The sequence below is a fragment of the Diprion similis genome, chromosome 12, assembly GCF_021155765.1.
Source record: "Diprion similis isolate iyDipSimi1 chromosome 12, iyDipSimi1.1, whole genome shotgun sequence".
In the NCBI taxonomy this organism is placed as follows: domain Eukaryota; kingdom Metazoa; phylum Arthropoda; class Insecta; order Hymenoptera; family Diprionidae; genus Diprion; species Diprion similis.
Window position 1 is genome coordinate 6705971 of NC_060116.1, and position 26180 is coordinate 6732150.

Sequence of the window (26180 nt, forward strand, 5' to 3'; positions counted from 1 at the left end):
TTTGTAACAATGATGTATATTTTTCATAATAAACGATTTGAAAAATTCTATGACTTTTACTATAATCATAACTTGTCATTCAAATTCTACGATTCAAATGTGACAGTTCACAGCTCACACAACTGTGTGTGTGTGAATATTCGCCGTATGGATGAGTCTGATACTAAAAATATTACTTGTTTACTTGTTTGAACAGAGTACTGTGGCAATCTAGTTTAACCTATTTACGTATTTGTTTATTCCCCACTGAAGAGCAACAGTACCATATTTCTATGTCAACCACGATTTTAAAATCCGGAACTTGAAAAACTGGTAAAGATGTTTTAGGTTATGTTTGACCTACTGTGAAAATTATTCCATTTTAGCGTATTTCAATTTTTATACGGCCATTTGATGCACTACTAACACCAATTTTCAAAACAGGTATCGCTCTAATCTGAAGTAGCAATCGAATAGGATGTCGGTAGCTCGGAGTAAAGTTTTACTCTGTAAAGCCAAGGCGCAAGGAGAATCAGCGGAAGGGGAGAAAAGCTATGCAACGGTTCTCGAATCAGCAGGATTTTCATGCACGCAACTATCCGTTTTACGATTCGAATTTAGCAATCTTGAGGAGCTGCGGGTTCTCCTTGTTCAAAATTTGCACTCAGGTACAAAAAAGTTCCATCGAAGCTGGTATTGAATAACTTCTATTTTTTTAAATTGAATTATGACGTAACATTGCTGCTTTAAAAGCATGAAAATCAACTTAATAATTTACTTGCCTGTTAATTAAGACAGTTTCAATTTTTTTAATTGACCAGGTTTGATTCTCACGAGTCCTCGCAGCGCAGAAGCTGTGAAACTTTCTCTCGAACAGGGAGAAGCGGGGTCAGAGTCGATCTTTAGTAATATTTGGAAAAATCTGCCCATCTACTGCGTAGGTGCAGCGACTGAACAAGTGGCTAGAAACATTCTCGGCTTACAAAGTTGTTGTGGTTCTGAAACCGGTAATGCCGAAGAGCTGGCCAAGTTCATAATAAACGAAATGCAATCTGCAAGGAATAATGCTGAAGTGAGGCCACTTTTGTACCCCTGCAGTGCTATTGCAAGAGATACCATTACGACTACACTCGAAGCTGCTCGTATACCTTTGCAGAAATTAACTGTCTACAAAACTCTACCCAGCAAAACGTTAGAAACAGATTTAAGCGATATCTTTGGCCATTCGCTACCAGAGTATCTAGTTTTTTTCAGTCCCTCTGCTGTGAGGTATGTTACAAACGTTATCAAGCGAAACAGACAGGAAAAATCAATGGAAGAAATCAAATTTGTAGCTATTGGTCCTGTGACTGAACAAGCTCTTGTCGATGCTGGCTTAAAAGTATCCGCAACTTCTCGCCAACCTGATCCTGTTGCGTTATCAAATGCGCTTCGGAATATGTTGGTTACAAGTTGACTAGGAGAGCTGTGGTTCTAATTTTCTTGTACTTTAATGAACTACAGGAAGTTCTACAAAGACCACATTTTTTATTCTGACGAACGCTCATCCACTAAAATTATCTCATGTAAATAGAATTCTCTATGATTATTGGCACGCAGAGTGGGTAATTTAATAAGTTATTGATTTCTTAAGGTGTATATTGGTAATATAGGTATATCGGCAGGTTGTCTACAAGTTTATTCGAATCACAATCATCCACATATTCTAAAACAGTGCTGTAATATACAGCAAAATTCAGACGTAATAATAGTTGTGAACATGAGTTGACTTCTGATTGGTCTAGATGGTGCTTATTAACGTTTTCACGAGTCAAAAACAAGTCAGAATCGGGGTCCTGATGTACCGAAAGTCAAGAAATAATTTATGTAAGCTGATTCGCGGGCGTGAATATTGCACAAGAATTCCTGTACAAAAAATAAACGAAGTAAAACTTCGTGCGATTAATGATATTTTATCATTTCAATAAAACTCAATCACACGAATCAAAGTCGTTCAAGGAGTTGTTTGCAATACAATTCTGCAACCCGTAATAATCATCCGCATGGAAAGTTTGATTTTTCAGCGCTTTAAATAGTTCGAATTGACCCTGAAGAGTATCACGTGACCGTGACGACCAGTTCCATCTGTCGGATGTTGTAAAAATTATTAGGAAAATGCTCGAGAGAAGGCCTCCTGGTAATCAACTGCTGAACTAACAAACAGCTGTTTCTTGTGTGTCAAATCTGTGCGGGGGGTTAGAAACTACAATTGAAACAGGACTCGGTATATCAAATAAATAATAAGGTAAGTTAAATAAAAATGAGTATAGCAGTAGTGAAATGATGTTCCCGAGAAGTTGCGTAACGAGAGAATTTATCTTTCGTGAAATACAACATCATCCGTGACGAATAATTCGAACAATTCGAAGTCTTCCTCCGTATCATCCTTTCACAAACGAAAATTATCACATCTAAATATCTGAGCGTAAATAATATCGGCCATAATCTCCGCCTTGAATTAATTGTTGCAAACGCGTGACTCGTTTCATATATCATACTAAATATCGAAGAAACAACGCTTCCGATAGCTATTAGACAACGTGCTAACCATCTCATTGTTAGCTACCGACGCACCGCCCGCCTTTGATTGGCTGTCTCGTACCGTTTATAATTCCCAATCCGTAATCCGACCGAAACGATGATAATACTTCAAGATAAGTTATCGGCGTTAGAGAACTGTCAAGATGAATAGGCAAGAACCGTGCAGAGACGAGTATAAAGAATCGTTGATCTCATTCAATCGGTCTAACGAAACATTATACGTTTATCCCCCCCCTTCATTTCGTCCATAATCCGAACTCCAGAAACCTAGCGCGTATAGCGAAAAAATCTTCCAACGGAAAATCGGATCGTCATTTCGCCAGCAAATTCCTAAATTTGTGAATATTGGGATTTCACCGTCTTATTAATAACAGATAACGGATAATTGGCTCGACGTTTTAAAAATCGAATGCGTTCGTAAACGCATCTGTACGTGATTCCGAACTACCCGTACTGAGAATCTGCGGGGGTGTATTCGAAACGGATGTATGTACAGTCATCGGGGGGCGTAGCGTCGTATTCTTTATCTTACGGTGGTCGGGCGATAATTGAAGAGCGGCATCGAAGCCTCCTGACGCGACGGTGGCTGGCCTTTCCAAGTCACCGCGTACTACAGCAGCGTAGTCCGGAGGGTTGGCGCATGGGGGTTGGCGAGAGAGCCGTTCCGCTATCGATCGCTCGGTTAAAACTACCCCTACGAGGTCGGAGAGCCCGAAGGAGCCTTGCAGTGCTTAAATCCACGCGACGGAGTCAATTTCTGAACGGCATAAAGCCCCGGCGTCAGTAGTCCGTCGGTCAGGTGGTTTATCAAGACCGAAGGATAAGGGATAATAACGAGACGAAGTACCGGGCTGATCACGCGCAGATTTGCTTCTTGTCGTTCCACAATTTTTGTCAGGTAAAGATTATCCAATTTTTTTGCCACATAATATGCGTTATGCCTAATACCTAATACATGTCTGTAACCCGATCAACGAGACTTGCGTAGAAGCATGCAGTCGTACGTCAAGGCATTGGCATCGGTTTCATTGACGAGTGGGTACAGCGTAAACTTGGACTTGAAATATATCTCGACTTTTAATTACGCTCCCTCTAGACTCTCGCTCGTCTGTCTTTAACCGCTCGCTCGATCTTTTGCAATGGCGTTATTCTCTCCCCGACTTCGTTTTCCTCACCGCAGAATTATTACGATTCCTCTTCTCCTCTCGGGCACAGTGCAATCGTAGTCGGTTTTTACCAACGGTTAAGGCTCGCGTCTGGATGTCGGGGTTCGGATGATGTCAGGCGAACATCATTCACTCCGACCGACACTCGAGCTAGCTATTTATATCTAATAATAAAGATTTAGATTCATTGCCGACGAGTAACCCGGCTGCGGTTCTTAGACGCCGGAACATCTCGATATCTAACATATTGATATGTACATACATACAAGCAATAAAGAAGAATCCGTTTCGAGTTACGAAAAGGTGCTTTGAGAAAATTTGAAAGAATGTTTTGCAACTCTGGAAGTACGGTTGTCATGCGAATTTAGAAGAATGCGCTCTCGATTCTTCCTTCATTTTCGGCCATCCACATATGGCACGATTATTATCCAGCTTCACATTCAGCCTCTGTTTTTGTCACGCGAGTGTGCTCAGTTCTCGTATATAAGCTAGACCCGCGATCATTATTTCACCAGACAATTTCTCGGAGAATGACAAGTTGAGTATATAATATAATACCGAAAAAACCTGTTTCTGTTTCAGGCTTATTTGACTAATTAAGGAGGACTTGGCATAGCCACGGCAGAATCATGGCGTTCGCTGGGCTCAAGAAACAAATTAACAAGGCTAATCAGGTGAGTTTATAGACGAATTCGTAATACCCTTGAAATGGATTCGCCATAACGAACTCGGAACAGATCTGCTCCATAATTCCCAGCTGAATCAATTTCAACATCTGGTTCATATCTTTTGTATTGAATTGCATTATACGCATGTATAAATATAGATCCGGTATTGTACATACATATTCTTGCATAAATCCGGCAATCGATTAACGTTACTCACGGTCTAATTAATATTCCGCGGCTTACTAATTTATTTATAAACTTCCACGCGAGTATACTAATTGACTTTTTCAGCTAACTCGAAATTTTCTCCAACTCTTGATCGCGATTCATTCATTACACCTCGTGCCCACTCGCTGCTTACATAACTTATCACCTGATTATAACTTACACCAACGACCAGGAAGCACGTTTTCTCGTTAACCTTCTGGATTTTACTCGAGATTAAACCACGCGTATTGTTGCTAAGAACACGTCGCACTGTCATACCTGCAGAATGTTGGCACGTGTTTTTGCTGAAGTCACGACATTAGCAGCCTCAGAAGTTTGCCATGAGCAAAGCAGAATTTAAAAAATGCTGACTATGTTCGGAAATTCACATTTTCTACATCTACTTCTTGCAATTTTAAACCTCTTTGTATAACCAAGAAGTGATGAGGCTGAAGTTAGTAACGTTAGCGTAACGAAACTTCAGGGAAAAAATCATTATTGAAAAATTTTAGGATTACTTTCAAGAAGTCAAGCTCTTCAACATAAGAGTATGCTTCTTTTATCGAGATTTACTAAATTTCCTAAACATGCATCGTTATAATAACGTTACTAATTTCACCCTCATCAGAAGTTTACCGTAATTCATGCAGTTTCAGATTTCACTTTCATTTTCCATCGTTACTTGAAAACAATCAACCCCCTAGTAATTTCTTATCATAATTTAATATATAGGCTTTAGTGAAGCGCTTAGGTTTCATTCCAAACAGCATCTCTTGAAACTCGTTACTTTGATATTCTTATACAAGAACTTCGGTTCTTCGTTGTATTTTATTTATAACCTTACTTCCATTATAATAACCTATGTAATAATTGCATTTGTCTGATCGAGTCCAATAAAACGTTATTATTTTGGTTACACACATAAAATAAGTAAAAAAAGATGCGTGACATTCAGAAAGGCTAAGCTTGCGAAAGCTGGGTTCGGCGAATTATTGTTAGCAAACGTAATCCTCCTCGAATGAAGTTCCGATCGCGGATACAACTTCACTTGAAGTATTTCTCGGGATCTGAAAGCATGGTCCAAATTTCATCATTTTCTGCAAGATTTTAATACGAATAATCAGCAAATTCAAAATGTGCATTACACCTATAATATAAGCTGTAATAACATCCAACCGCGATCAGTAGCCAACAATAATGAAATCCATAAAATAATCTCTTTTTTTTTTAAACGTGACCATATCGCAACCTTGTTGTTTGAAGAAAACAGACGCTACGTTTATTTCACCATATTTCTGTCAGCGTTTATGCTGCGTTAACTCTGCTTTGCTTATTTGTTTTCAATTTTTTAATTCACTTGAATTGCAATTCTTCACGTTAAAAGTAACTCATGGAATTCTCCGCAAGGATTTATTTTTCAAAGCACCTTCAACATTATCCAGACATTGAATTTCCATTCAATTATCCAACTTTACGAAACTAGTTGGTAATTGATTTTTAGTTATGACTTGTATAGGCTCGTCGTCACAACCACCATATGATTATACAACTTTTCCCTAACAATCGTCCTATCGACGTTCGTTATTATTACAAACACAATTAATGGTACAAACAAATATTCCCCCATTGAAAATGTCATTTAATCAGCGAATGGGTATGACGTCATCATGAATATGATGTTTTCCTTAATAAAACCACGTAATACTTGACACATCGGCGATTAGTTACATTTACTGTGTGTCTTACTCCAGCGCACGAAAAGCTAGTTTTATAAAATTATGTTTAGTATCGGTCTGAACCGAGATGCGGAATGATGTAGGTACAGTGAATTAGTAGTGATATATACCTAGATATTTCCCCTTCCGTGAATTCCACCCGGAGGAAAATGCCCAACTGACTCAATTCTAATCGAACAACGAATATCCGCCTGGCTGGTTTCAACCCCTTCAAGTATCCGCGAATTCGATTTATTTTCTGGGATGCGATAAGACTAGGGTTCCGCCGACCCTCGCAGCTGCTCATTTGCACTTAACCCTGTAGCAGGCAGCATCAAGAACAATTAAATTCAACCGAGACGTTCGCTCGATGATTTTTATTTTCTTCATCCTTTCCATGCTGATTGAAATGCGATATTCGTATTGTTATTTTCATATGAATTGTCTATAACTTGATGTCGGATTTAACGATGATGCGTAAAAAGTTTACTCAGGTTAGAAGAAAGAATTTGTCAAAATATCAGCGTTTTACGTTACGTGGAAGATCGCGGTCAGTTGATCTTTCACTTTTATACATTTTTTAAAATTTATTAAGTATCGTGGATAAATTGTTTTTTTTTTATTGCTTACATCAATTGTAATAACGATTTACGTCACAAGGAAGACCCGCACTTGTAATATCAAGTCTCCAATTAATGTTTGAGAAGTTTATCTTGACGATTTTTTCATTATTAATTAAATATCTCAAAACAGTTATAATTTTATATGAACTTTTAATTTAAGAGAGTAAGATTCCTGGATGATATATACTTGTATTACCGATCGTGATCTTTTGGTTAAACATAAACGTCAGGAAAGAAAAAATAATTGAAATGTTACGAAGCGTTTCTTCACAAATTAAAAATAAAAAAATGTGAAAAAAGGGAAAAATCATCTTCCACGTAACGTAGAACGCTCATCTTTTTACAGAATCATTCTTTTAACCTAGAAAAACTTTTCAGGTGGTGACATGATGGAAAATCGTAAATTACTTGTATCCGAAACACCAAAATATGTATATCTGGGTCAAATTTACTCCGGAGTGACCTTTACCAAGGCACGGTTTTCCACGGTGGAAATACCTTATCTGGGTCATTCGGTGATGGGATATGGGTCATGGTCGCGGGGGCGGGGGCGGAAACGGGACAGAATTGCGCTTCTGCGTGTTATAGAGGAGGGTGCTTTGCTCTGCCTCTGCACGGCTGTAAGAGCTGTGCCGCGGTTATAATATTCGCGCCCACGCCAATCCCTGCAGAAATTTGCAATCGTTATTGTAGGTACCTAGGGCTTAAGCTTATGTATGTATGTATATACACGTATTCCCCGCATTTCGATACCCCCTCCTCCCCCCCATAATCTTTATCCCTCGTTGCTCTTTTTCATCTTCTCGTGAATTTTTGTAATTACCACTAACGAGGCTTTGGTGATGATATCTCGTGTCGAGTAGCGATTGTAAAAAAATATCGAAGAGAAACCGAATAAAAGGAGAGCGCAAAAATGTTTGAAAAAAATAGTAACACTGAATTTGCACGAATTCTAATTTGTATAATCCTATTTGTATGTGGTATATACCTGTTTATTCATGGAACATGCAACCGAGGTATAACGTGTAGGTACGTGACTAATGGCGTCGAGTTCGTTACAGGGGGTTGCGACTTGTTCTGTAATATCGCTCTGCTCTAAAACGGTGACGTTGGCTCGTTTCCATTTCTCTCTTACTATCGTTTCTTCTCTCTTTTACGATACTGGCTCCCTTGTTTTTTGCCACTTATTATCGACTTCTTCATCACGCAATTATTTTTATCGAACGCGATTCTTGCGCCGAACAATTTTATACAGGAGGATTAAACCTCGCGGGAGTTTTGATATTTAATCAATTTTTATACCATTTATTTGTTGTTCCATTGTTTGTTCAGTCAGCAATGTAATACTCAGTTTATTACTGCATCGTGTTTTATTTCCACACTCCCCGTCTCTCGTTTCAATCGTTGACCGGCACTGCCATTAGCGCAATTACAACACGCGACATTGTACACTGCAATTTACACCCTAGTGCTGTATACGATCCGTGTATTTTCCGACTGGCGAGCATTCGAATAGCAGACGAAGGGTTTAATAACAGAGAGGAGAAAATGAGGCTAAAACTTCGGGCGAATTTCTGTCGTATAATTAATTTACCTTGTTTTTCTTAACGTTCGTTTTTCCCCCTTTCCTGTTTCAAGCCAAAGCTCGTTGCCAGATGACTAACGATCTTTGTCATGCTTTATGTATAATTTATTTCAAAGCTATCGCCCTCCAAGACTGCGGGGGTATAGAGTTTACATTTTATTTTACCTTTGTCAAGGGAGAACGTCGCCGCAAATTTCTTAAATTCTATCCTCAAAGAGAATGTTCTCAACAGCTCGACTATGTACTTTGGACTTTTTATGAGCACTAGTACTTAAAAGTCGACTTTTAAGCACTGGTGCTTATAAAAACTAAACAATATTCTCGTTTTTGAGAGGAGGTAGCACAGAAATTAGGGACTTTTTGACTCGTGTGCGGCACTTTACACTTGTTAAGAAATCCCTATTTTATGCGCAATTACCACGAAAATAATTAGTATATTGTATGATTGCTTGCGTAATACTAATTCTTTAACTAAGAACATGCAAAACGATTTTTCTTAGGGTGAATCGACCCGAGTATAATCTGAATCAAATGTTAGAAAACGAGGAAAAATGGTAACAAAAGCTCCTGCGATTTCGTTTGCGTCGATGATGCTAAACTAGAATAAAATATCATATAATAAATCTGATCAAATTCGAATAACGCATGCTTCGAGATATCAACGATTTGAGAAAAGGTTTTATGTTTAGAACTTTCGTAATGATTATACCCTGATTTTTTTTTTATGATACTCTAATATTTTTGGATTGATTTTTTTCACCATAGAGATCTTCAGAGATAGTCTAAAACATATTATACAAATAATGATCTCCGGAGCGTATAAAAATAACAAATTTTTCTAAGTACGGTGGAACAAATGTAATATGAGATTTGTTAAACGTTTTTTAGACAATTTGTGGTGATTTGGTAAGTAAGAAAAATGATTAAAAAACATTAAAATCGGATCAAAAACACCTACAAGCCCTTTTCTCAAATTGCTTATATACATATATCTTAACTCGCGCCATTACAATTTTTAGAGATGTTGTTATTGAAAAAGAGCGCGTTATTAATCAACAAAAAGAAATAGACAACCGTCGTCATTACTGATCATTATAAACCCAAGAAACGGGAGTGTCCATGGCCAAACTCCACGGTCTAACTCTTGGTCTAACTTGTTATAACTTGGACTAACTACACGGTCTAACTCTTCATAGGTATATCCATACAGGGGCAAAGTTTTTGCGTTCGATAAAGGGAAACATGAGCTTGATGAGGCACAAAGAAAACACGGTACATATTTTAATAATTATCTTAGTGGAAAAAAAATTGCGACCACAAGATTTCCGCGTTGGCCAGAGAAACAGAGACTTGGCTCAGTTGGCGATTTTCGCGCAAAAGAACCGGGGTCGATTCGCTAGACAGGGTTGTTGGCACCTTCCGGTGATACGAACGAACCCGCGAATGTGGCATCGACTTTTGGCAGCATTTCAAATATCGCATATATAGAAGGCTGAACGCTCACTCACGCTAGATCCAACCTAAAGAGATATTGATCCAACCCTCGCCTCTCTCCTTAGCCGGCTACACGAGAGAGATTCTCTCCTCCTCGTTTTCCGTCCTTACAGCTCCTTTCGAACAACAATTGCAGTTGCGTAGAAACTCTCTCTCTTTCTGTCTCTCTCTCTTTATCCCGATTCGCCCCTCTCCCTACATTTACTCTCGCTCTCGTTCTTCTCTCCTCTCTCTCGCACTCGGCTTAGGCTTTGTCTTTCTTTCTTCCTTCCTTTCTTCCTTTCTTTCTTACTTCTCTTTCGCCTTTTTTTCTATTTCTTATTGCGAGGCTCCGTTTCCGTCGAGCAAGGGAAGCCTCCGCGATACGTCGTTCGAAATAGGAATTCAATTACCAGCTTCTCAAACGTGCACAGCAGCGCCTCCACCATTCGATTTTATAAACTGAATTTCACCCCCAATAATCGCAACCCCGAAACTCGCAAAGAATTTGCAACAATTGGTCGATGTAGAACGAACACTCAATCATTTCGGCTCGGCCTCGTTTTTATTCTTTGCACACTGTTCAACTTATTTTCGCAACTGTGTAGAGAATGCCTTTCGTCTGACAAATTTTTTTCCTCTCTCCTCCTTCTTCTCCTCCTCCACCTCCTCTACTCGACCTGACGTCTTACCGTTCGTACCGCACGGATATAATGATACTAAAAATTTTCATTCCTCGAATTATTACTTTTTCAACACAAAGAGATACAAGTCAGGTAGATCTGACGTTTTTTTTCTCTTCGATAAGCTTCACACAGGTACACCAGGTAGAATAATTATACCGCCTTCTTTGTGGCAGGATTTTCGTCGTCTTTCAAAAAGCAATCTTGTTCATATTTTCAAACGTCAATTATCATCTGTCAACGGAAACGAAGGCTTCTTCTTTCCGCACGGAAATTATAACGCACGGTATATAAATTCTGCATCTTTTAGGAACTTCTATTTCTCATGCAGAGTTTTTGAAATCGAATTTGATGCGAGCAGATCTATCGCATAATCGATTCTTTCATGTCTTCATTTCTGCATCGCTCTATACGAGGTTTCTCCATACGAGAGGCTGTATCTTGCGGAGCGTGCGGGAGTATTATGTGCATCAAATACCCAGATGCAGCCAACCCACGCATAAATTGATTTTGACAGAATCGTGCTAGATCTTATTGCAACTACACCCGCGATGTTTTTGCGTGTGCCTGTGTGTCTGTGTGAGAATTAACACCATGCGAAGTTAACTCGCGCGATGAGAATTAGCCGCAGATTTGCGTACATATGTATATAGGTATATATGAAGAGGATTCGTACTCTCATGTTGTCAGCTTGGGAGCGGGTGTCTTAAAACTTATCGCTAAACCTACACGATAACGAAACAGCAGGATTTAGACTTGAACATGCATTAAGGGGAATTTGAACTATTTATGGGATTATCATCACCTGCAATGTCGTGCAAGTACTTGTATATATAGGTATATACACATGTGTGATATTATTCTCCTCTTTTCTTTGCAGTATATGACAGAGAAAATGGGCGGCGCCGAGGGAACCAAACTCGACGTCGACTTCGTCGACATGGAAAGGGTTCGTATTCACACACATATATATGTATACATATATATATATATTTCAAAGCACGAGGATCATCAACTCGTCATATTTATTTCCTATTCACTGTGAGGAAAAAACTACTTGTCCATCAGCAGTTTACAAACGCGTGACGATTTTTATTCGTTGATTTTTCCTTTTTTTTTCCTTCGGTGTTTTTTACAATGCCGAGTATTTTAATCTGCGCGAAAAGTCTGGGTCTCAGCGGTATTCGTCGTAAATTTATCATCCATGAGATGAATTCTTGAGCTTGTCGGTTACTCACGGTACACCATAAAGCAGGAATGGCATGCCATTGTCGAAAAAATTTTCGGAATTTGAATAAAGGAATAAATGTAATTTCCAATGATGCTCAAGTTCGTATAACGTTAACAGAGCGTAACATTTTGGGGGGGGATCACTATTTTGTAATTTTATAATGACTTCGAAGTTCAGTTGACGTTTCGAAATATCAATATATTATAGTTTATTATTATTTGTTGCATTTCAGACTTTCGATAACGTTAGATATTCACTTCAGCCTCATAATTTTCAGCCTCGAGTATAATGTATTTCATCGAATACTCAATTTTTTCAAAAAATATGTTCAAACACCGCCAATAATTCATGATGTTTTTAGTTTTTAGTATACATTGATTTTGCTGTCTTTGTAATTAAATTTTCACGCCGAGGATTAAATTCCTTTATAATTAAGGTATTTCACGAGTATATTGCACACGAGTAATTAGACCTTATAGATGATAATATTTGAATGAAAATTCCAAAACAGACACGCAAACGAAGATATTTAATTAGGTTAGCATCGTAATATTACCGTTCAAACGAACCGCGCTTATTGCTAGTCCAATTGCAATTGGACTCTTCAAAATCCAAACTGAGGAAACGAGAAACTCGGCATATTTGTATAATTTCAAATGAAATGGAATATTCGTGTCGTTAGAAAACGGACGTGACCTGCGAACTGGTGGAAGAACTCCAGATGAAAACTAAAGAATTTCTACAACCAAATCCGACGGCGAGGGCGAAAATGGCAGCCGTCAAGGGTATCAGCAAACTCAGTGGACAAGCGAAAGCCTCGACTTATCCTCAGCCCGAAGGGGTGCTCGGCGAATGCATGCAACTTTATGGGAAGAAAATGGGCGAAGACAGTATTTTTGGTCAGTAAAAAACTCGCTTCACCCCGTGTAAGGGTCATTCTGAGAATCGTCGTTTATCCCACGTATATAAAAAGAAAAATATTCTGGGCCTCGGGTGGTTCTTTTGCAATGTTTTATTGCAGCAAGGAAAATTGACCGGTTTACCTCAAATTTCTTATTTTTCTTCGTGCAAAATCGCTCCAAGCTTTATCAAGTATTATTTTTCAATAACGTCGGAAAAATCGAATGTTATATACTTATACAATTAATATAGAACGGCAAAAGTATTTCGGAACGATATTTCATGAAAACAAGAGAAAAAAATCGCTTATCTCAAGATCAGAAATTGAATTTTTATTTCTTTGGGAAAATCAGACGACGTTTCTTATTCCGGTTGAATGACTATAAGCTTCTTTTTTATAGAACCTGGAAATAAACTGCGGGGGGGGGGAGGGGGGGGGGTTACATGCCACTATACAGGCACTCCGGTTTGAATAAACTCTGGAGCATTGTTCTCTTTATTAACCCGTTTATTATCAACGCTTGGGGAGTGTAAGGTTTAATTCCCTTCACTCCGATTGAAGCCATCATTTTTACGAAGAGTTATTTATTCAGGTCTCGCGTTAATCGAAATGGGCGACGCGATGAAGCAGATGGCCGATGTGAAATATTCTTTGGACGACAACATCAAACAAAACTTCCTCGAGCCTCTACACCATCTGCAGACGAAGGATCTGAAGGAAGTCATGGTGAGCGAGATATATTAAAAAAGTTCCAACCGCCTCTCGAGGATGTCTTGTAGATAATCGAAAGCAGAGCATACAGGCGTCCGTCGTCTACACCGTTCTTGTTGCACACTGTGTTTCAGCATCATCGGAAGAAACTTCAAGGGCGAAGACTGGACTTTGACTGCAAGCGGAGGCGGCAAGCGAAAGGTAAGATTTGGACTCAACATGGCCGCGGATATTTGCAAGTATTTTAAGAACGTACTTGACCAGTCGTCGATTAACGAGGTATACTAACAAGCATTATACTCTAATACGTTATATAAAGAAATTATATATCAGGGTATCAAACGACCCTCGAGGGGGTGGGGTTGAAGTTTCCAATTTGGAAAGTTCCGAAAGCGTCTAATTCCGAATTATTTGCTGGCGAAACTTGAAGTAAAGGAATCCAACTTTTACGAAACAACAAAGTTGGTTGAATGGTCGGATACACGACGGCTCAAAATTTCGAAATGCAAGATTCCAAAAATTAAGGTATGGTTACGCAGCGTAGTTCACTCAACGTTTGGTGTACAAAATCAGAAAAGCGGAAAATCCGAATGACCAGGATTCTGAACTTAAAAATTTCGCAAATCCAAAACAAAGAAACATCAATATGGTGAAATTTCACCGAGCGAAAAATTCACAGAACTAAAAATCTTCGATCATTTGGAATTTCAATGTCTTAGATGTTTAATTTTCTCATTTTTCAACTTTCGGAACTCTGCACTTTCGCTACTTCGAGCGTCGGGTTTCGGACCATTCGAAACTTTGATGTATCGTCAAAGTTTGATTTCCGTACTTTAAGTTTCGTCACGAAAAAAAAATTTGACGCTTTCGGAACTTTTCAAATTCGCAATTTCAACCACCGCCTCACCTTCGGATCTTGGAAATATCATTTCTTTTACTCCAGATCCTGGATTTTAAAGGGTAATTCCTTTGTCGGATACCCTGTTGTATAACGATCAAGATCGATAGTCGTATTTATGCCGTAAAACTCAACCGTTGCATTGTTATTATACCTATGCTGATCTGCGTGAGCGTTGACTAGAAACCTCCCCCTCCCCCCCCCCCCATTGAAAAGAAAGAATCGGAAAGTAACAGAGCCAATATACTTTCAATTCACTCGGAGGGGTGTGTGAGTGTGTGTCTTTATGTGTTAAAGCCCAAAACGAATAACGTGAATTGGATTTTCTCGAAGGTATAACCTGTACAATAAGCGGCTGCAGAAGTCGAAGGCTACGGCATAACGCTCTTATATGAACATATATACACTTACGTTATTGTCACTTACAGGGTTTTATATCATATATGTTTGATCTCGTTAACCTTGTTTGTCGCGGCGGTGAAAAATGAGAAAAAAAAAGAAAGAAAGAAAGAAAAAAAAAACTCGAAAATGGAAACATTAAACGTTGATATCGCTTCGAGATTTGAATCGAATCGAATAATAAAATGGTTCAGTTTTTCAATCCTATATTTATGCACGTGGCATGAACCGAGCGTGCTGATGTAATATTTCATTACTTCTCACTGCAATATATAGCTCAAGTGCACATACCCTATACCTACACATATTACTTGTAAAACAATTTCTACACAATTTTATCGCATGCGGTTTACATTATTGTCATATATGCTGCAGAATAGTGAATGATCGCATTTATTTCGACACGTTCATCCTGTACATATCTTCACTGCGGATGCATGTCGTACCTAATTACATCATGCATGTATACTAGGGGTGTGCAAATAATTCGACACGAATTAAATTGTGATATTCGATTATTCGAGTCTCTAAATCGTTTATCATTTAAATGTTTTCACTAATTCTTTCGCTAATGTGGTTGGTGTAAAATAATCTTCAGAAATTTCTTAAGGCTGTAAATTATCGAACAAACGAATAATTTGAATAATTCGAAGTATTACAATTATTCGAAAGATTAAAAAAAAAAAAAACATACACAATTTACTCGCAGACTTGAACCGTTCAAAATATTCTAATTAATCTAATTATTCGAACCATTCGAACTATACGAATGGTCGAATATTTTCTTCGATTCAATCCCATTGCTATTTTTGTACACCCCTAGTATATGGCGGAATACACACGTTATTGCTACAATTATTTGATCTGTATAATTTTATTCAAAGATTATATAAAAAAAAATTGAAATATTTTATTTCCTAAATGATTTCTCGTTACTAAACGTGCTGATTAAACACTTAAATTAGCTGCTGGGAAAAGGGCTGCTAGTCCACATTTCGGAAGTCCGGCTCGATCAAGCCCCGCATCAACTTCTGTCGGTACGTTGAGTATATACACGGTGTGGTTCGAATCAAATTTATCACTGCAATATCCAAGGGGTCGTATCGCCAGGATTAAGTGAAACGACGTAGTTTGAAAATGCTTGTTGTATCCCGTATAATATCATCTCCTCGCAGTACCAGCAGTGTAAAAGCTATTTGTGCAGGCTGCATTGCTTGTGTCGGAGCTCGAAAGTCTAGCGATATTTCCCCGTTACGGAGGTAATTTTCATTCCGACCCAAACCCCGTGTGTATAAAAGTGTTATGTTTAAAAAAAAAAAAAAGAAAAAAAAAAGGAAAAGCTTTGTACATACATATTATGTATATATATATAATATGAGTATTATACATCCCTAATTAAAAGTTGCATTTGTCGTTGGAAGTTATAACTGAGTTTCGAGTATAGGCCGCGTCTTTTGTACCTGACGGGCATGTTTTAAACTTTGATGAAAAACCGTTGTTAACGTGAGGTAAAAGTTTTTGCGAGGACAAAAAATAAAGAGTAAAAAAAAAAATAAAAAATTATTCTTTCGCTGTAAATATTTTCGCTTACACGCCGGTGCCGAGACTGAAAATGTGGAAGTAAAAATAAACAACGAATGAATGGAGTGAATGATTTCTCGCCTATCCGTGAAGCCCTTTGACGACCTGTGCAGCGCGTGTATAAAGTTGATCGATCAAAAACTGCTGTGATGCTAATCGTACTTTGACATAACTCTTATGTCAGCTAACCTACTAAACGACGCGACGCCGCGGGTGTAAAATCAAATTCAAATAACTACGATAAAGAATTTTTATACACTCCAGCAGTGCGATGGTTTTTTTTTTTTTTTTTTTCTCCTAATATCATTCGACAAGGAGAATAATCGAGTTTCCAAAGTCCCGAGAATTTCGAAGAGCCAAAAATTTCATCATCAGTCATCTTACCTCGCGTCAGCTGAACCGTAAATCTTTTCTCTACGCGATGATAGAAGACCGAAAATCTTCCATGCTCGATCGTGTCGAGAAAAACGAGACTCTGGTGTGAAAAAGATATTGCAAAAGGACGAGATGTGCAATTGTACAAACGTAGTTATATATAAAGTACAATAAAGTAGGTACAAACGTAAAAAGCACAGTGAAAGGTATAAGAAATGTACGTACGACAGGAGGAATCTCGGAATATACGAGATAGTAAAAAGACGAGACGAAAGGCGATGCCGACTGCTGCAGGCTTTAGAAACGAAAAAGAGAAAAATTGTTACTATTATACGGTTCGGAGTAGAGAAATGTTCTGTTGTATTCTTTTATTTTTAATATTTTTTTTTCTGCGCGAAGAAAAGAAATAAGAAAATAGGAGATGCAGACTGTCGTCGAAACGAGGAATATTGCAGATGAAACGTAAAGTAGATATAAGGTATCGGCGCGGTATTAAACGGCTAAAAAAGTTTAGAGCGAAAAGAGAAGTAAAGAAAAAGAAAAATGAGCAAAAACAATAAGATTCGAGTGGAAAAAGTTGCGATTAAAGTAGCGCGGGTTAAATAAGATTTGTAAACGGAAAAAAATGACTGTTGGATTCACCCTCATCTTTGAAAAAATGAGGGACTGGCGCAATTTTATTTTCAAGTTACTATAGTTTTTTCGTGAAGTTACAGCTAGAAATGCAGTCCGAGTTCGACAGTAGAATTTACTATGGAGAAAAGTTTTAGTTATAACAATTGTAGTGACGTTATCAACGAAAAAGGCGCCAGTCCCAAAGCAGTAAATGGAACTGCAATTTTTTTCCTGTGTATCTGAGCGTTGCCCTATGATTGAAATTTTTTTTACGGATAGTATGAGATTGAAGCAAATATAAAATGTCGAAGGATGGATGCGGGCATTTTTGAAATACGGGAAATGAGTCGATTCTCTGTTGCTACCAGGATAAAAGCAATAAATATTAGTACGTGCGATTAATCGATTAATCGCACAGCACTCATAAATACATACATACACGGTTTCGTTTCTCATGATATGACTGCGCGCGAATTTCGAATACACCGCAAGTCTAGCAGCCCAGTTACCAAAGTTAGAGAGCACGGATTTACGTTTCCTCATAATGATGCATTTTTCATTGAATCAAACTCAGTTTCGACCTTAGAGAGCGTTATTTGAAGACTGGCATTTTGGCTCCCTCGATATTTATACTGATTCCCAGCACGAGTAGCATCCCGAGAAAAGCCCCTGATACACTAGTATGACGTAGGTCGATGCGATTACATTGGTGAAAACTGGTAGTTTGCCATTTTTATAAAACATTTTGGAATGCGAAAACCCGATACAGGCATGTGGTAAATGAGATATTCGGAGTATGTGCTACAGTGATATATAGATTCGGATTGTCTGCCTGCACGTTGCCCGCAGTTTTGCTTCGTCAAAAGGATCCCGAAACCTGGTAGCGTTGAAGTGAGGAGCACTCGAGTCCTCGCTTATTCCGAATGAAAGTATGCCAAAGCTGAATTAAGATGTTTGCGACGGATATTCCCTAGCAAAAGTGAGTCTCGGTGAGAATATTGAACACTTCGCGATGAGATGAAAATTTGAAAAAAATCAATCGTAACTAAGTTGAAAAATCATTGAATTCATTCTATACGAAATAAAAAAAATTTCACTAGAGATTTCTTGCGCATATTTTTGTTTGAACAATTTATTAACAACTTTTTGGTGTTATTATTATTCAACACGAATTATCTCATCAACTTAGTTACGATTGATTTGTTTCAGATTTTTATCTCATCGCGAAGTGTTCAATATTCTCACCGGGACTCACTTTTGGTTGGGAATATACGTCCCATAACAGCTTAAACGATACAAGTAAAATTCAGAAACGAGCCTGAAAGGTCAATGCAGATTTCAATCGAATCTGACATTCCTTTTCGTTATTTGGACGTTGTGTTCAATAGGAACCAAGAATCTATTTTTCTCTCACTTTTGAGTGCGGATTCAATTTTTTACTAATTGAAATCTTGAAAGCTCCTCACTTTTCACCACAACCACTGGGTCAAGGGTTTCTTCTGTGAAATGCAGAACGTTGGGATGTAACGAAAGAGAGCTAAGGAGGTTTATTTTTACACCGTTTCAACGGCAGCTGGGTTAAAAAAAAAACGTATACTATAATATGTATACGTACTCGTTTAATTGGGGTGAACTTGCCACCATCTTTTCCGTTTCGGCGTTGATTCCTCAGTTAGACACGAAACAACTTCCAAGCACGAATGATGTAATTGTGATCAAAGCTGCCGCAATCCTGCACGCTGTCCAAAGTCCATAATTTCATGTTGTCACCATCGCAGCAGTGCAAAAATATGTAGAGAAAGATGAAAAGACGTTTCGTCGACTTTGAAACGGTGGATGCGGATGCTTTGATCACCGAAACCATCATCCACAGCTTTCCTCATCATGTTTCGTACGCGCTGTTTTTTTGCCATTTTTATATCCCATCGCAGCATCACGTGTACATACATCCTATGCATATTCATAGATATCAAGAATGATAGAGAATACATAGATCATAGATAATAGCTAGTAGGCAACCTTGTAGAACAACACTTAACACTCCTATGGCGCAACCTTTGCGTACAGGTTCTCACGTTTCAGACGACGAGATACGCCAGGCTGAAGAAAAGTTTGCTGAAAGCCTGCATCTTGCTCAGATGGGGATGTTCAATCTTCTAGAAAATGATGTACGTTGCACTTTGAATATATTTTATCACCATTCTTTTCGTTTCTATGTCATTTTTCTTTCCCAACTTGGCACTTTGGTCCTCGCGGGCATTATTAATTCTTTGAATCTTGAAAACGAATCATGATTATTTGGCCGCTTCGTTGATCTATGATTAATTGTCACACACCTATCGCAGCGTTTTCTTTCTTCGTCAATTGTGCTACTTTTTCCCGCAGAAATATGACCTTTACTTTTCTACCATCGACATGAAAAAATTATCAGGATAATTCTTCGTTATAATTTTGAGGAAATATTTTACAACCCTAAAGATCTCAACTTCTTTTGTCAATGACTCTCCGTTTAAACGTTGAGAATCACTGTAATTAAAAATTCAAATCAACATGTCCTCATTCGTTGAAACGTCAAACTACTCAGGATGGAAAAATTCAGTACAATTGACACGGAAAGCCCTGCAAATGCTTGTTTATTATGGATAGAAAATAAATCTTGAAATCTGTGTCCGCAGGTGGAGCAAGTCGCCCAGTTGGCCACATTCAGCGAAGCCCTGCTCGAGTATCATCAGCAGTGTACCGAAATTCTGAAAGTGCTTACGGAAACATTGTTCATTAAGTAGGTAGACATGTTGTTATATCGCAATGGTTGAACCTCCGGCACTCGAATTGTAAATCAAAATCACTAATATTACTTTTGTGATCATTGCGCAGGAAAGACGAGGCGGCGAACCGACCAAAATTGGAATTCGTTCCGAAAACACTCGCCGATCTGAACGTTGAAGGAATCTCTGACATGAACGGTGGGAATTACTCTTTACACGGTAAGAACTGCACGAGTCTTTGTACGTGTAATAATTTATCAAATTTGCGTATATTGGTCACTGATATCGGTCCACTTAAATGTGCCCATTACTTCCACGTCGTGCTCGTGAGTTTGTATTTTTGCTATCCGATATTACAGGCCTTCCACTGAAATCGGTTAAACTGATTTGAACAATTTTTTTTTCTCACAGGTCATTTCTTTATGGTCACCTTGATACTTTTGATGTATTCGACGTTTAAATTTTTTTTTTTTATCAATCTGATCACTGATATAGTTTTGTGGTTTGATTCAAATTGCGTGGAAGGTCTGTGAGATGATTCTGGCACGTGCTGCTACTTTAAAACGCTTAATCTTTCATCGATATTTTGTACAGTCAGGTGTACACCCAGACCTAAGTATTCTCCTGTGTCTTGCATATAACAATACTATACTATGGTATTTTTCATTTATACTTTTTGCAACTACTCATTGAGTGTGAATCAACTTGTTTGATATTTGGTACAGGGCATCCTTGCTATCAGTTATCATATGTATTGTGTAAACTATATTTATCGCGAGGAGAAAAGTGATCGTTGATAATCCGTAACTTCCATATTATTAACTGATATGACAACTCATCCTCACAGCCTTTTTTACCAGCGTGATTATACTTTTCTCCACGCTCCCTATGTCTATTATGTTCTGCTAACAAAACGTTTTACTCTCTTGCTTCATAAATATTATATCTATGATGTATTTGTGTACACGTATGTCATTGTACTCGTTAACCGCCCATGCTGATTGTCGTGTTAACGGACCTGTTCCCGATTAGAAAAAACATATCATTCGTCAGTTCCGAGCCCGTTTAACAGTATTGTGGCCCGTTTTTAACGTGACTAACAAGCCGTCTGGAGTGTTTTTGAAGAACAATAATGAATGGAGTTTGTTCATCCGATCTACGTTCAATTCGTCGATCTCTAATCTTTTCCTTCTTCGAATTACTTGGTTCCTTATACATTGATAGCTGTTTTATCCAGCAGCACTTGTCTGTTGCACTATAAGTTTACTATCTGCAGGTTCTACAAGTCGCAACCTATGCTTTCTTTCTATTTATTTTATTTTATTTTAGTCCTAATCTCTCCAATTTCTTCAGGTATATTTTATCTCCGCCTGAATCTTTTGATACTCGTTTTGAAATTTACATCTTCTAAAGTTTCTGCTCTTGTTATTGTAGCACTCTGTAGCAGGATAAATGAAAATTCTCCTCTTTAGACAGAGCTAAAACAAAAAATAGACGTTGATCATTTCTTCGATTGAGAACCTTTCAATTCTTTTTACCTCCCACTTTTCAAAACTTTTACAATTTTAGCATTATTTCATGGTATATTTCGTTCAACTTACCGCTCTGTATGCATAACTGTATCTGTACTTATATTTCTTTGTCCTTCTGACACACCATAGGGTCAAGTCGGGCCGGATCTCCGGTTCTCGGGGACGCAAAGCGTTCGCAGCTCGAATTATTCCCAGCTGGACAACCGCCACAGTCCGCTAATGGTAAATTGTTTCTGCATGGGGCTGTTGAAGTCACTAGATCTTTAATCTCATTTCTCTCATGATTCCATTACCCCCCTTCGTTCTCCCATTCTTCTATTACTTCACGTTTTTTTTTCCTTTCTTCTATACACGCATAAACCCTTGTTTATTCCTCGTTAATTTCTTTCCCTTCCTCTTCTCCTTCTCTGTCCCTTTTTTCCCCTCAACAAGAGAAGTCAAGTCTGCAATTGACCTCTTCTCTACGTTTCATCCACGCATACACCCTGTCTGGTATGCTGTAACGGTACAAACTCTTCTTCTTTCACTGGAGACACGTGCATGCGTGTCCCTGACCCCGCCGGTCTGCCTACTTCTCAATTATTCAGATCATACATTAGTCCACAGGACTCGATCAGTTATCTAGTAAATGAATTTATGTTCATTGAGGTGTCGCTTGGCACTACAATTCCAATTGGTCATACGATATTGATCAGCCCTTCTTTGCATATATATATATATACGATAATTTTTACTAGCTCCAAAGGTTTTGGTTGTTTCCTGCTTTCCCTCTATTTTCCTTGCGCGCAAGAAATTGCAGCGACAATCGTTCTAGAAATCAATCCAATCGAGCCACATTTTATATCACTCATAATATATCAGTACATACGTAGTCAGTTTTCATAATATTACAGTAGCTCTTCGGTATCATTATTATCGATATGATATTGTTACCAGCATGAGCATCGAGCATGCATTATTTTATTTGTAATAACTCCAGCATCGATACAGCTTATTGAAAATTGGTATTGAGTTGAAGGTGCGTACGCGTAGAAAGGAGTACCTAAAAATTTTTAGATATAACGGAACTCAAAATGGACAATTATTTCAGTACCCAATTTGTCACAGGCTTCGCACTTTACGTTCATTGTGATCAATGCTGTACCATTTTCGTCACTGTTATCCATGTCGTTATTGATCAATTTATATAGCAAAGTCGATATTAATATTTGACTAATGGTCAATAAATTTTAGCATCGCCACTGCCGTCTCCAAGTAAGTCACCGGCCAGGACGCCAATGAACAGGCAGCCGTGCTGCACTGCCCTCTATGATTTTGAACCAGAAAATCCAGGCGAACTCGGATTTAAGGTAGAGCGTATTTCATTTTCAACTTAATTTGATTTTACTGTTAAAATTTTGTTAAGAGAAAAAAAATTTACCTGAAGGATTCTTATACTTCCAAATTATTACTGTGCAAATATTGAGAAACGGAACGTGATTATAAGTTTTTGGCACCTTTTTTCTATTTCAGGAAAATGATACAATTACCCTGCTCAATAAGATCGACGAGAACTGGTACGAAGGCAGTGTGAATGGACGCACTGGATACTTTCCAGTGACCTACGTCCAAGTCGTCGTACCGTTGCCATAAAACACGACGGTCACTTGATGAACCAAAGGAAAACCGCGTATTATTCATGTCTACCACCAAAATAACCTAACCAGTTACGACTATTATCCCTATATAATTGATTAATTCGTTAATATTAATTAATCAATCATATTATGATTATTAATTACGTTATAACGTATAAATTTCCATCCTCTCCGCAGTTATTATTACCTACAAACACAAGGAAGCGCAACTTCTCTTCGCATGTTATGTGTACATAATGTTATACCTTATATCTTTACAATTGGTATATATATATATCTTTTATCGACGTAAGAAATCCCACATACATATACTGTATCTCTATACTCTTCTTCACTCCATATTACGTATATGTACTACATTTTCCTAACCCGACACATTCAAGTTTGAAATTACGTTTTCCTTTCCTCGAACACTTTCTATGCCTCTTACCTATTTTTGTCGAACACAGGATATTCCTTGCTCATAAACATACTATATATTCATACGTTGAGTTCTCTGCACTCTTCTTCTTTTTGCATTTTCATTTACATGTTCGCCATTTGTAATATTAATTCGACAATCTTGTCACGTTTATTCGTGCTCCGCTATTCTGGCTGCACAACGGGCAGTTTCCATACATTTTGGAAATTGTTTGACGAGAGTTACTCCTCTTTTGGGATCAACTTTTGTCATTGTAGAGGCGAGCTGAGGCGTATATACCGTGACAAGGAATTACAAGATAATACCGGATATAATTTTAGTCGACTTCTTTGATCGTATATGTATAGACGTTTTTTATTTAGGATAATTAGGTAGATCAATTTTAATTGATTAATTAATTAATTAGTTAATTATTAATTACAATCCGGTAGATCTTACAGGATTATATACATATATACATATAGTTTTAGGATAATTTTCACCTGTCCCTGAATCCGTAATTCCAGAGTATTGGAGTGAAGTTATAATACCTTATCACAATTTGCAGTGCGTCTATTGAGAATATAATGTAGCAAATTGACGCGTGATACTCTCGCTGATTAATGTAATTTGGACATCCTTCTTTCTCCCAAATCTACTTCGCTCTTAATCTGCAAAACCGTGTCGTCAAGGATAGAAACCGAATATCATTACCCGATACAATGGGAAAATCATTATTGATCTCCTGGATCCAGGCTTTGGATCAGGAAGGCTGCTGTCCAATTTCACGCCTCTTATACACATATTTACATAGTAATATTTAAATAGGTACAAAAATATAATAAATGACAACACATTCGTCGAAAGTGTCGCGCGTCCCGCTTTCTTTAGTTTGTACGTAGTACACGTACTCTGTTATGCTAGAGAAAGAGAGGGCACATTTACATGTATGTTATATGACATTATATCACGAAAAATAAGATTAGAGTGTATTATCGCATTGCGTTTAAGGTAAAGCAACAGAAAATAACCGAAAAAAACAAAAACAAACACGAGAATAAAAAGAAAAATACAAATGATCAGTTTTATATCATATATGTATACATGTATTACAGTAACAAACACGTAAACATAATATATGCATACATATAGTGTATACATATATAATATATATCTAATAATATACAAACTTGCGCGAATCACCTGTCAGAACAATGAAAGTAATTTTTAGTTATTCGTACGCCACGTGGTTAGGAGGATGTATACTTTGAGCGATACTTGCTAAACATAATGATTGTGTAATGTTATACATACCTATATAGGCCATAAATCAATAATTATATATATTATATAAAAAGTTGAACAGAGAACGTTCAGTCGCGTAACTGGTCAATTCGGCTGTCAAATTGTTGCATAGTTAGCAATAAAATGAAATATTACTGAATAAAATTACCCTCAAGGCTGTTTCGGGAAAATGATGAAGATTATTAATATTACTATTATTATTGTTATTCAATCCACGTATAACTTTAAACATATAACGACGTCGAGATTACTAAACTTGGCTCAAGTTTCTCTGGTTTACTCTTAGAAAAAATGATAAACATTACGCTAATTGTAAACATACAGTTGGACTCCAAAATTAGAATTATAAGAGGAAACCAAAAAATAATTGTTGAAAACTTTCAAATTCAAGTAGCTCATTTTAAAGAAAACTTAAAAATACAACATTCTGAAAATCTAGTGATCCATATGTTACTGAATGAATACAGATAAATTTTCCTAAAAACGCAAAGCAAAGTCCGTAATTTGACGTCAAACTGTGTGTTAAGATTGGCTTGAACACTTGGTGTACAGTCTTTATAATAATGTCTGCCAGAAAGGATTTGTTTGAAAATTTACTGACGTCGTTGCAATACCTAATACTTGAATAACACATAGAGCAATCAAATCACAAGCAAAGTTAATATTATTGTCAGATTTGCCGCGAACTGAAGCAATTAAAGAAAACAATTAACTACTATAAAGATATACACTGAAATTAATTATAAATACTAAATTGGTATCTTATTCTATAAATGTTGGCTATTGTTAAATGTTGAATATTGTTCTATGGTCCGTTTCGTAAGTTAATTATAGCACGGGGTAGATTCACTCAGAAAGTACAATTTACACAATTATGCAGAAAAAGATGTGGAAGCAAAATTGCTTCCTTGTTTTGAAAATCTTTACCGACATTTCGCCTGGATCATTTACAAAGTCTGATAATGTAGTTTTATGGTTTGGTATCGTATTTCTACGGAAAAAATATTGTAGAGAAATAATATGAATGTGAAAATGAAAAAAGTGAGAAACAAATTGGAAACAAACGAGTAAACTAAGAAAAATGAAACGTTGATAATTTTATGGTTGCGTATACGGCAAGCAAAAAGTAAATGAAAACATAAATTCAAATG

At 37.5% G+C, this 26180-nt stretch overlaps 2 protein-coding genes and 1 long non-coding RNA gene across 9 annotated transcripts; 2 read left to right on the forward strand and 1 right to left on the reverse strand.

The window, feature by feature from the left end:
* Positions 1–148: 148 nt before the first annotated feature.
* Positions 149–1728, forward strand: LOC124413039 (uroporphyrinogen-III synthase-like). Of its 2 annotated transcripts, none has more exons than XM_046893353.1 (3): positions 149–186; positions 424–647; positions 801–1728. In XM_046893353.1, exons 2-3 carry the CDS (start codon positions 458–460, stop codon positions 1433–1435), a joined length of 825 nt encoding a protein of 274 aa, XP_046749309.1. In that variant the 5' UTR covers positions 149–186; positions 424–457; the 3' UTR covers positions 1436–1728. The 2 variants fall into 2 exon arrangements, with proteins under 2 accessions (XP_046749309.1, XP_046749308.1); XM_046893352.1 differs by having other exon boundaries at positions 156–312.
* Positions 1523–3185, reverse strand: LOC124413042. Its single transcript, XR_006929841.1, has 2 exons — positions 3092–3185; positions 1523–2202 (listed from the first exon to the last, which is right to left on the reverse strand). It is a non-coding gene; the product is annotated as an uncharacterized LOC124413042 (long non-coding RNA).
* On the forward strand, positions 2168–25886 carry LOC124413035 (endophilin-A). 6 transcript variants are annotated; one of them, XM_046893339.1, is made up of 13 exons: positions 2168–2263; positions 4308–4399; positions 11560–11628; positions 12593–12809; positions 13404–13537; positions 13657–13723; positions 15785–15856; positions 19458–19558; positions 20066–20169; positions 20265–20374; positions 21817–21909; positions 22921–23036; positions 23200–25886. In XM_046893339.1, exons 2-13 carry the CDS (start codon positions 4355–4357, stop codon positions 23317–23319), a joined length of 1248 nt encoding a protein of 415 aa, XP_046749295.1. In that variant the 5' UTR covers positions 2168–2263; positions 4308–4354; the 3' UTR covers positions 23320–25886. The 6 variants fall into 6 exon arrangements, with proteins under 6 accessions (XP_046749295.1, XP_046749298.1, XP_046749301.1 ...); XM_046893342.1 differs by having other exon boundaries at positions 19473–19558; XM_046893341.1 differs by lacking the exon at positions 2168–2263 and adding an exon at positions 3190–3457.
* Positions 25887–26180: the final 294 nt, after the last annotated feature.